This window comes from Polyodon spathula, chromosome 6 (assembly GCF_017654505.1).
Source record: "Polyodon spathula isolate WHYD16114869_AA chromosome 6, ASM1765450v1, whole genome shotgun sequence".
In the NCBI taxonomy this organism is placed as follows: Eukaryota; Metazoa; Chordata; class Actinopteri; order Acipenseriformes; family Polyodontidae; genus Polyodon; species Polyodon spathula.
The window spans coordinates 67,073,173-67,085,524 of NC_054539.1; the positions used below are offsets into that span (position 1 = coordinate 67,073,173).

The 12,352-nt window shown below is 35.1% G+C and overlaps 1 protein-coding gene across 1 annotated transcript in view; it reads left to right on the forward strand.

Annotated features, from left to right (window-relative positions):
* The first annotated feature begins 2,573 nt into the window (after positions 1–2,573).
* Positions 2,574–12,352, forward strand: part of LOC121317506 (adhesion G protein-coupled receptor F5-like) — a 34,646-nt gene continuing 24,867 nt past the window's right edge. Inside the window, exons 1-5 of the mRNA XM_041253513.1 lie at positions 2,574–2,755; positions 7,484–7,590; positions 9,836–9,899; positions 10,819–10,977; positions 11,525–11,689. Of these exons, the coding sequence (XP_041109447.1) occupies positions 7,486–7,590; positions 9,836–9,899; positions 10,819–10,977; positions 11,525–11,689 (493 nt within the window). The 5' untranslated portion in view covers positions 2,574–2,755; positions 7,484–7,485. The remainder of the gene's footprint in view (positions 2,756–7,483; positions 7,591–9,835; positions 9,900–10,818; positions 10,978–11,524; positions 11,690–12,352) is intronic.

The following is a 12,352-nucleotide window of genomic DNA, read 5'->3' on the forward strand; positions in this document are numbered from 1 at the left end:
CAGTCTGTCCCGTCTATACAGATAGTCCTCATTGTAGAATGTGGTCCAATGATCAAGATAAGTGAAGCCTTCCCGTGTGCACCACGTCTTCAGCCATGCGTTTAGATTAATTATTTCCAGCTGTCCATATGGTCCTTTGCAAGGTGCCGGTAGTATACCAGAAAATACCACAGTTTTGGTTTTCTCTTTTAATTTCCTTCCTAGCTCTCTGAATTTGTTTTGCAGGGATTTTGGTCTTTCTCTTCCAATGTTGTTTGTACCGATGTGGACGACTACTACCGGGCCGTCTCCTATTCGTTCTAGGAGCCTGTCCACGTTCTCAGTGATGTGCTTGACCGAGGCTCTGTTGTAGTAAGGGGGTCCAAACTGCGAATTGAACTTGCTGTGTTTGTCAATATGGAGTCCCCCAACAATCATGACCTCCCTTCTTTTTGCTGTCTGGTCACCACTGTCAATAGGGTCCTGGATGTTGTTCCTTTCGCTCTCTTGTTGTTGGTTTTGCTCATCAGAATTTTGAAGTGACTCAAATTTGTTGGTTGTTTTGATTTCTGGTGGTTGTGTTTGACGAAGTTTCTTTTTTTCCCTGCTTCTGCCTACCTGAACCCAGCTGTTCTGACCTTCTATCTGATATGGGCTGATGAGAGTAATACTATTTGTGGTCCCAACTGGACAAAAAGGAACGTTAATTTGTGAGAATTAGCTATGCTGAAGGATAGCCTATATATTTGGTAAAAGTAAAACATAAATAAATACATTAATAAATATTGAAATAAATGAATACATAATTGAGCAGCTCAAGCAGCTAGTGGACCTTCAGAGTAGGGGTCCTGTCTATTTGACTTTGTCACTAACACTCTGTCGCCCAAGTACCACAAGCACACCATTCCCCTTCTGCCTTTGCAGGTGTCCTGTGAAATATTAGGATGGATATTATTTGCTAATTCATGAAAGTGGAAAAGAGATTCCTCTCCATGTGTCCATATTCAGAAAATGTCATCCACGTATATAGTCTAAAGGTTTCTGGTATACTTTACTCAACAACATATCCTCCCATTTACAATGTGCTTGCAAAATGCATGCCTAACTTTGAGCCTATTGCTGTGCCATCATTCTGCTTGAAACACATATGTAAAATAACTACTTCCTTCAATTATCTTGATCATATTTAATACCTCTTCTGTTGGTATTGTGTTCTTCTCCTTTCTGTTATCCAGTGTCTCTTTGCATGCCTCTAAAGTTTCATTCCTAGGAACACTGGGGTACAGGGATTTTACATCCATGCAAAATAAAATAGTATTCTCTGGAAGTTTATTCTTTAATCCTATTCAGATCATGTGTTGTACCTTTAACATTTTAGTTTGTACTTCTTCATATATATTTATATTTTGCAATTCAGTCCCTACTGCCTTCATATAATCAATGTTGTTCATTACTACCACCCGAGAACCTTTATCGGATAATGATATCATCATCCTCTATTAGTTCTTTTAGATCTTTTTCTTCATTTGTAGTTAAACTAAGTTCACTTTTTAAGCCTTTTATTGTTTCATTTCTAACTACTTCTATGTACAATCTAACCATTTATATCTTCCATCTGGAGGAGTCCAATTCGCTTTCTTTTGATTTGTATTCCACATTAATTTGCCTGTCCTGAATCTGTGTATGTTTCCTCATAAAAGTATGGTTCCTGTGAGTAAAAGGCAGGATTTGAACCCTAACTAGTCATACTTTCACTCCAACTACATAATCGTTGTGCACTCAGATTCACATCTTAACCCATTCAACAGACAAAACTACTATGTACATGTACCCTATCCAAACAGCAATACATTGCCTCAATATAGGTTTGACAGTTGTGCCTATTTGCTTTGTGCTGGGCAAGGTTGCCCCAGTGCTTTCTTGGCTTGTGCTTTTGATAACTCCACTTTAAATAGCTGTGCACTTTTGATAACTTGACATTTTTTCACATTTCCAATGTGTTTTTGTTTCAGATATCACTTCTTTATTAACTTAATGGAAAATAAAACACAAACACACACATACATTACGGGAATATCAAAATTGTTCAACCTATATTGAGGCAATGTATTGCGATTTGGATCGGGTAAATGAAAATAGTAGCCTATTGAAAGTGTGGAAAGTGTTAAGATGTGAATCTGAGTGCATAGTGGTTATGTAGTTGAAGTGAAAGTGAGACTAGTTATGGTTGAACTCCTGCCTTTTACTCACATAAAGTATTACTAGAGAAGGGACTGAAGTTTGTTTCAGATTGTATTTAGGCAATATGAATAGGATGTAATTAGACCTTTAGTTTTGCTCCAGGTCCCCTGTGTAAACTTGCTTGTTACCTGGTTGTCACATAAGTATCATGTTGCAATTATATGCAGCAGTAGCAGGTTACTGCTTATTATATACGTTATGTTATTGTTTATAAATGTTATCATGTAAAAACAGAAAGGAAATTGTAAATCCAGTACCTACTATTGGGTAATTAAACAAACACGAGGAAATACGTGAATACATGAACTTGCTAGACAGGTGTACTCTCTGTTCCTCTTGCTGTTTCAGGAAGTTTCATTAAGGCGTGTCTTGCACAGTACTCCTCCGCTGCCGGAGGATTCCACATGCCTTTGAAAACTGAACCGCAGAAATGTAAAGGGATTTCTAATACAGAGTCGATACTTTTTTTACTACAGGTTACGAAGAGAAATCTTCCACTACACCTATGCGGAACAGAAAACTTGCAATCAGAAAGGTAAGAAACAGTTTAATGTATTTTATTGTTACCATAGCTGTTAAAAACAAACAAAGAAATATCAAATAACCTTCTATCGTTTGATTTAAAGGCTGTTTTCGTTTCAATTGATGTTATTGGGTTGGTGCACTCAAGTTTTGCCAAGTTTTATGCAACTAGGATTTCTTGTACCAGTAGTGTACCTGGTGCTTTACAAACCCGGAACTGTTATACAGTACATGAGGAATGCCCTAATATTAGGGCATTTTACCGCTGTGTTGTTTGTACAAATTCTGTGAAAGAAAAATTGAACTGGCAATGATACAAAATACACAATGAAGTAATAGTGAATATCACATTCTTCTCCTGACAGATAGTGACATAAAAACAGATCTAGAAATACTTATGAGAAGTTGTTTTTTTTTACCTAGATGGTACATTTTATATACAGTAATTTAAAACCTATTTAATTAGACAGTAGTACTGTTCAAAACTATTCAGCATGTAAAAAGTAATGATGCTGTCCAGAATGTGATTCGAATTGGTTTCACATGCTCAAGGGACCACCTTTAAACAGTCTTTATTGACAGATTGGGTTTATTCTTATTTTCCATGTGAAGTAGGGATCTTGACACTAAAATACAAAGTATTACACTTCTCACAAGGAGAAATGTTTTTCATATATTGTAGTGCAGAAATGTGGCTACAAATAGCTTGGCTTGTTATGCTATTTTGATGAGTTGACTTTTTATACAATACAGTTTATGGCATTCTTCATTTTCATTTTTTCATTAGTGTCAGTAAATAGTATTACAGTTAAACCCCTTTAATGTATTTCCAATTGTGTGTGTGTGTGTGTGTTTTATTATTTGTTTTAGTGGATTTGTTTGCTTAAACCTTTATACTGGCACCCTTGCCCTGTTTTTTTAGTTAAATGTGCGCACCAGCGATTAAACTGAAGCTTTTTCTGACTCATTCTTGATGCTATCCTGCTACATATGGTGTCAGTGGGATAGAGACTCAGAGCAGGAACACATGATTTTTTAAAATTTTGAAACAAATAATAAAACACTCAAGCAGTTTACACAGACAGGGCTTTCACCTTGCCACAGGGCAGGATTAACTTCACCAGTAACATGACACAAATATGCATGTTTTGTTACGATAATAGGTTAATATATACTGTAATACTAGGTTGTTCATTAATGAAAATGCATTTTCAGTGCAGTATAATAAACTGCACTAAGCACATGCATTGTTCTTACTTTATTGTGCTACTATTCTTAAAAAACTAAACAGCAACGCACTGACATGTAAACCTAAGTATATGCTTTCATTTCACGATGTGCTGTAAGTGGATCATTCATTGTTAATGATATTAACAAGTGTAACCAAAGTGATATTAGGAGCTTATCCCCATTATATTCTGGCCGGGACATTTCAATGTGGTGATACTAAGTGGAAACTGATATTAACATTAACTGATGTTAATGGTTAAAGCTATTTTTGGCATTTTTTAAAATGTTTTATGGTCACAACAAACCATCCCTGATCCTTCCCAACCCATCCCTTAAATGTTTCTGTATGTAATAGTTACATTAATATATACTGTATATTTCTGCTTTAATACACGGTTTGCCTGCATTTTGTCCACATTGGAAATTACAGGCTGATATATGCATATTTGTATCTAAACTTGACATATCACTGTGACTTCATCTGTAATTCCTGCTTATGAAGGCAGAAACATACCCAATGTGTTCCAGTCTCCCCAAGAGTAAATAGCTGCATTCTGTACTGATTCATATATACATTTTAATAAAATGTACAACTTAAGTACACAGCATACAAAAAGCATTTCACCAATGCTAAATTAACTTTGACAGTTGGATTACAGGTGTGCTAAGGGACATGATAATGTTGTTTAAATAAAAGACCACATTTGGCTTCATTTTCTGAGCATGTGGGCAGAGGTATAGTCTGTGCAGCTTCTTTAGGATCTCTTCCTTTTTGTGCAATATCTTCAGTACAAATAATGTTTTCAATAGTACAAATGTGACGGGACTGTTCATTTCGAGTTGTCTTTTTTGTAGAGAGTATGAAACGGATATGTATCTTGCTGTTAGATGTCATGATCATGTTGATTAAAGTGCAACCCGATTGGACTGCACCTGGAGTCCAGGTGTTCACAATCCTATTCATGTTATGCAAATTTAGCGGAAACTGACTAGTTATAATGTAAACTCCGTTTGTGGTTTGGAAGTCAAAAGAACCTGTTAGATCATAACACAATCCTGTGGTAGAACATGATGTCTGTGGTACTGTTGACCTGTGAGCAGGTTGTGCAGTGTATTTTACGACAGGTGCTCATTCCATTGTTCTCACTTTGAATGCAGGTATTGCACTATTTACGCCCTATTGAGTGTTTTATAAGTATGAATGAAAGCTGGTAGTTTGCTGGTTTTTACTGGCCATACTGTTTCAGGAGATTTAATGCTGGCTGAAGAGCTAGTTAATCTTTTCAGTGCCTTTGTCAATCGATTTACTGTCTTGTTACCAATCTGGTTAAACAGAGGGAGATTTTAACTATAGATAAGCAGGGGTCAATGTTTTCATTTTACAGAATAAAAGTGGACAGTTTATGTTTTTGTAATTATGTCAAGTTTATTTTTAAATAAATAAATACATAATACGATGAGCCCGGCTCTTTTGCATTGTGGTTGAGACGCTCGCTTTCGGCGCGCAGGGCCGCCAGTTCCCACCCAGCCTCTGCTCTGCTACGTTGGCCAGTCCCTTTCTGCAATACGGCATTCACTGCTGACCATTTTGTTTTACCATGTTAAATTCATTTCCAAAACAGTTTTCCAGTACATAAATGGTTATAGGTTATTGCTGCCCAAAATGGCTAAGTAACTGTATATATTAATTTTGACTGGAACGCAAAACCTAGCATTGTATCAGATGCAGTATACAATACTTGTAGTATAGTAATCAGAACCTGTGTAGAGCGACTGCAAACAGATATGTTGTACGTTCTTATTCAATTCTTTTTTATATGTTTTGCCCTTAAATTGGTCCCTTCAAGGTCTTGAGGCAATCACAATCTAAAGTAGGTAAAGGTGCTATACTTTCGGTCTGGTCTCTTAACAGGTTTAGATGTCAATATATATTGGCCTATAATTTACAATGTCAGCAAAATGCAGGCAAACTACAAGCAACCTACCCACTCCATAATAAAGATAACACTACATTTTTCTCTTTCTATTTTAGATGTAAATTCCTGTTCCGCAACTGCCGTTAATTCCTAACACTAACAATTTACTGATTTGCTTAATAGACACACGTTTTGCATTCTTGGCCTTTTATCTACAGTATCTTAAACACAAAATCTGTTTCCTGGTTATAACCAATGCTAAACAGCCCTTCTTGTGTTGCATTATAGACATTTCAATTAAATACACCATTGCCTTGTTTATAAATGAAGAATGCAAGATTTGATCTTTAATCTGATGTCTTAATGCCTAGATACAATATGATTTTTGTGCGACTTAAGGAAACAAGGAAAGGGGGATGGTGAAATAGATAGAGATACTGTAGATAGAGAACCTACAAATAAATACTGTACACGGAGAAATCTACAAAAGACAAAGAGAAAGAAAGTGCTTTTTTTTTAAAAAAATGGTGTTTCCTGTAAGTATTTTTAATTTGTAAAGTCTACTGAGCTTAAATTACGTTTGCATTACATGTTTTATGTAAATTTGAATTGTTTCAGTGTTCATGCATGGTGCTACAATAGATTAGCAAAATTGAGAGAATTATCATGGGTAAGCATAACACTGATCTCATACCCTGAACATACTGTCTGGAGTTATTCAGGCCAGAGCAAATGTGTTGTGTCAGATTAATGTAATCAATACATTCTACGAGCGTTGCAAGGTGAATACCAGTTGCAGGTTTGAGCAAACATGGTCAGACACAGCAGTAGAAGCCCCTCAAATAACTGGCTAAGATATGCATAAGAATGTCAAAGCCTAATACATGTAACGCATGGAAAAAGCATGATGAAAATGCTTTGCACCTATAAATAACCATGACAAATGTCTAAACTGTATGGACTGCTGTGTATTTGCTACTAGAAGTTTGAAGTGCCATATTTTCTTTTTTTTTTTTGTTTTGCAAGTCTGAATGAGAAATCAGCAATAAGTTATTACAAAGGAACAACTTATAGCTGATTTCGTGTGTGTTCTTTCAGTTAACATGCTACAGTATCTACCAAGTTAACAAGACCGAAAACATTTGACAACAGGATTGTTCACCTAATTACTGTAAATGCTGCCTTCAGATTTCCTAGTTAGATAGGGGGAATATGATTATATTGTAGATAAGTCTTATTATTAGATGCCATGTAACAGATTAAAGAAGTGCTCCAGTTTCTATGACTTCACCTGTATATTTTTCTTTACTTTTATATCACATCCTTTTTATATCTGAAATAACTAATTATTTATAAAATACAATAGGCCCATTTTGCTATTTCTAGTAAAAACAAGCATACATTTATTCCATATAATTATTATGATGAATTGTGTCATTTTATAGTTTCTGATTTACTTTAAAACAATTATTTGTGTTGTATTGTCAGACTCTTCTTGTCAAATAATCTACAGGTAATGTATGTGCACTGTAAAGAATATCATCAGAGAAATAGTGGGTGTTACTAAAATGTATGTTTGTTTGTTTTTTTAACAGAAATGGCCACGTATGCAGTGAATTTGTATTCAGTAATACTGCTGCTTTTAGTTAATATTTCACAAGCAGAAGTATTGCATGGTTATGAAGATGAGTACCATTTACTAGTAAGTAAGCATTTTACAGCTTTCTTTAAAACCAGAAAATAATTGCATAGTATCATAAAAATAAGCCAAATACTAGCATTATCCAAATCCAAATATTTCAGAAACAGCTGAATACCTATTTAGATTTATGGCAAATTTAAATGAAAAAAAAAACCCCAAAAACAAAAACAAAAAATACATTTTATTAGGTCAAAGTCTGAACTAAAATTAAAAAAAGTCTTCAGGGTTTTATCAGTGCATGAATATGTATACACATGTTCTTGTATTTCTGTGTAAATGGTTTGTTTTCCATTATTGTAATTTTTTCACATCATCATAATAATAATAATAATAATAATAATAGTGGAGTTCCCTATGGAGCAGGTGGGTTTTACAGGAGGCTTTTGTCCAAAAAAAACCCTTTGTTTATAGTACACAGTGGAAAATCAAGCTTAACAATACACACAGGGCTAGATTCTCAATGCTATTTACTCCAAAACATCATAAGCGTAAATGTCTAAAATGCATAAGAAACAACTGAATACTTCATTCAAGCATCTGAATTAGAAGTCTTGTGTGTTTGTTATCTGGTAACTTTATCGGGTGCATTTCTACTTTCTGAAAAAAACAAAAACAAAAAAGGTGCTAATGATGATATTAAGTAAATAGCTTTGGGAATGTATCCCATAAAGTTAGATTCTGATTACCCTGTTGTACAATTTATATATATATTATATATCATATATATATATATATATATATATATATATATATATATATATATATATATATTATTTACTAACCGTGTCCGTTGGAATAGTATATCCACTTCTCTTTATTCTGAGTGGGGGTACTTGGCTTTTTCTGGATCGCATTTTCCACAATACTGCTTGGGTCCTGCTTGGGCCCCTTCTTTAGCACTCTTGAGCTTTTCTTGACGCTACAGACCACAATCACCACCAGCACTAGCAGCAGGAAAAGAACTATCATCCAGGGCAGGTGCTCATTAATGTCAAAGTGCTTGTGCGAGCTTGGTCTCGGGGATCCCCTTCTTGCAGGTTTGAAGCCTGGGCTGTGTACCACACTCTCCTCCACCGTGTCTATTACAGGCTGCAGCTTATATAATTTTTCATAACAAGAAATGTCGACGTCGCATATATATAATGTATACGTAGCTATATATATATATATATATTATATATATATATATATAATATACTATATATATATATATATATATATATATATATATATATAATATATAATTTAAATACAGGTTAATTAAGAGTAGAATATATTACTTGTTACATAAAAAACAAAATCTAGTACTAATAGAACTAAGTGTGAACTGGAAATTAAGCATTCTCCCACTAAAAAAAGTGTAGACAACTTAAATTGCTGTTTAACAAAAACAAACAAAAACATTTTTTAAAAATAAGAAATGCATTTAAAACTACTGTAAGGAGAGCTTACAATGATACCTATCAGTAGACAATAGTAACACCTTGTTTCATGTCTTTATTTATTTCAAGTTATTATCAATATTGCATGTTTATAGATAAATCATATGTGCTGCAGCAGTATTCTCAAGCTGAGGTGAAGGACCATCTGACAGGTGAAGGAAAGGTTTCTGGGATCACCTTGTCAGAACCATACAAGCCTGCATTTCATTGAGAACCTCTCTTACTAAGAAAAGAACCATGTGTGCATTGCTTTACATGGGCTGTTTATGCAACACAAGGGACGTTTTAATTATTTTACGCCGTCTGTCCCTTTTTCTCCTGAGTGAGGCTGCAGTGCTTTAATTAACTAAGCTCAGTGATATCATTTTTACTTTATTTGTGTACCACTACTGCCTGTTTGGCAGTATATAATATTTTTGATAGCCGCGTATGGTTTTGTTTCTAGGTGTTTTTGTGTTATTATTTTTTTTTTTTTTACTGCTTGTCTGTAGCTGATGAGTCTATTATTTGGTTTATATAAATTGTCTGCTGGTTCCTCCCCTTTGTTTTTACGACCAAGGACGGGGGATATATATATATATATATATATATATATATATATATATATATATATATATATTATATATATATATATATATATATTAATTGTGACTTCCCCCCCCTCACTTCATCTGAGGTGTGAACACCCACAAATTTTAGTCACCAGTTAACACTGTTCCCAACTATATAAAAGTTTGATAACTATTGTGCTTCAGACAACCTGTATTACTGTTCCTAAATACATGTTTTTGTTTTAATCATAGGTAGGAGGTACAACAGTTAATAATAAATATCAAAATCATGCCCATTTGAGGCAAAAACGTCAAGGTAAGGAATTTATTGTAGTCATTCAGCACAAATTTAATATAGAACCATACCATTTCATATTGTCTTTAATCAGACAGACTACATTCTCAGTCTTTTGTCTTTTGTACTGGTACATTACTTTGTTTTGTAAACCTATTATAGTCAGCATTAGTTTTGTGTTTTACTGAATGTAATATGTTCAAGGAATAAATATTTTGTATATTATATATATATATATATATATATATATATATATATATATATATATATATATATATATATATATATATATATATATATATATATATATATATATATATATATATATATAGTTTATTTATAAAATAAATGCTATATTACTAATTATTCATTGCAGTCCTTCTACCTGTGTATGCAATTAGTATTTTAGACTCAAGGGTGATCCTACTATGATTAACTGGGAGATTTTAGGGACAAACCAGAATCATCGTCTTACTGAGACACAAAATATGTTACAAAGCTTGTGTTAAGAAATTCTTATTTCACAACATGAAAACAAATAACTTAAGCGCTAGAACCTCGGGAGCAAAATAAAAACATAAATCGGTACAAAATGCTGTGGAAACCAGGGAAAGGGCACAGAGCTGTATCAGAGTCAAGACATTCTCAGTCATTTCACAACCTGCATGAGTAATCTCAAAGCATGTGTGTACGTTTTTAAATATGCTACTATATAGTCAAGATGTACCCACTTCCAGCCAAAAAAAAAAGCTAAACAAAAAAACAGAACACTTAATTGCATTTTAGGAAAGTAAAGCAATAGGTTAATCTGAATATATACTGTATACAGTTGGCTTTGGGAAGAAGAAAATGAAAATGTTGAAAATGAAGATCCTTGCTAACTATTTCAATGTTACAAACACCTGTTATTTTGTCATAATTCCATTGTTCCTCTTTGCAGCAACTGCCGTTCAGGAATATTTTGCCGATATTGAGGTGTTGGTCAATGTTACCAATGAGTCCTTTCTAGATGGATTGAAACAATTCTTGAAGAACAACATATCATATCCTCTTAATGTTGAAACAAATGTTAGCGTTACAAATGGGGTCCTTACAACAGGTAAGTACACTAGCAGAGTCAATATACAATACAAGTGGATTATCTAAGTGAAGAACTACACAATTTTGACACCTATAGTGCTGGAGGACAACACAGATCTGGAGGCTCCACTGCAGAACCACAGACGCCCTATCGGCCACAGGGGTCGCTGATGGGCGGTGAGCCGTGGGTTCCCCTGCCGACCTAAGCCCTCCCTACCCGGGCAGCGCTCGGCCAATTGTGCGCCGCCCCCTAGGAACTGCCGGTCGGCTGTGACATAGCCTGGATTCGAACTTGCGATTTCCAGGATATAGGGCACATCCTGCACTCTGCGTGGAGTGCCTTTATCGGGGGTTACTGTAGCTACTGGAAACAAGTTTGCCTCACATGTAAAAATACTACTTCTGTTCCATATGTATTATGGTGGAACAAAAGACATCCTGAAAAGATCCACCTAGTTTTATCTTTAGACCAAAATTACTTTGTCATTACATGTTTTTTTTTTTTTTTTTTTTCTTATTATTTAAACTCCTAAAATGAAATTGGAATGTGCTTTTTTTTTTTTTAGTTTGCACTCCCAGTGGTGAAGGCACACAGTGCAAGTGTGAAAACGATTATGCCTGGTCTTCTACAGACTGCATCACATTTGGATCTTGCTCAGGAGGTTCCACTGACACCTGTGATTGCATCAAAGCAGCTCCACCACTTGGACTCTACTGCCAGGAAAAACTTTGTAAGAAAAATGTGATAGAATGCTTTTAACCTTATTGATTTGAGCTATACTTCAGGGACTCATAAACTACAAACTACACTGGCAAAGTTTTTATATTGAGTTTAAATTTATCATACTGCTTTTGAGGCTGGGATAAAAAAAAAAGAAAAAAAAAGAATTGGTAATTTATACTCATAAAACTCATTTTATACTCATTGTTATACTAATAAAACCCAATCCTTACATTTTTAAAAAGTCATTTGTGAATGAAGTGAAAGCCAATGATGAAGTTTCAAAGGTTGGTAGCTGGTTGGTGTGAAGAGGCCTGCCTCAGAGGGGGCAAGAAAGGTGCTCAGACCTGGAAAAGAAACTAGGGAGAGTGATAGCAAGTTGTGGCCTGCATGAGGCTAGTGCATAAGCTGAGAAAGTATAGACGTGGCTGGGGCTGCCCTCTGACCAGCGAGGATCCACCGGGGACGGTAGAGACTTGTGCAGGAGTCCGACTCAGTCTGTTGGGGGAGTGAGACTCCCGGCCATAAAATCTTTGTCCACCTCGGCCTCGATCAAGGAGGCAACTGCTTGAGGGTCTGATGTTGCTGAATGGAGGTTGCTGCAGGAGAGGGAGGAAGATGGAAGGCAGGACAACGCGGTGGAGAAGCCATGTTGGAGGCCATTGAGGAGGTA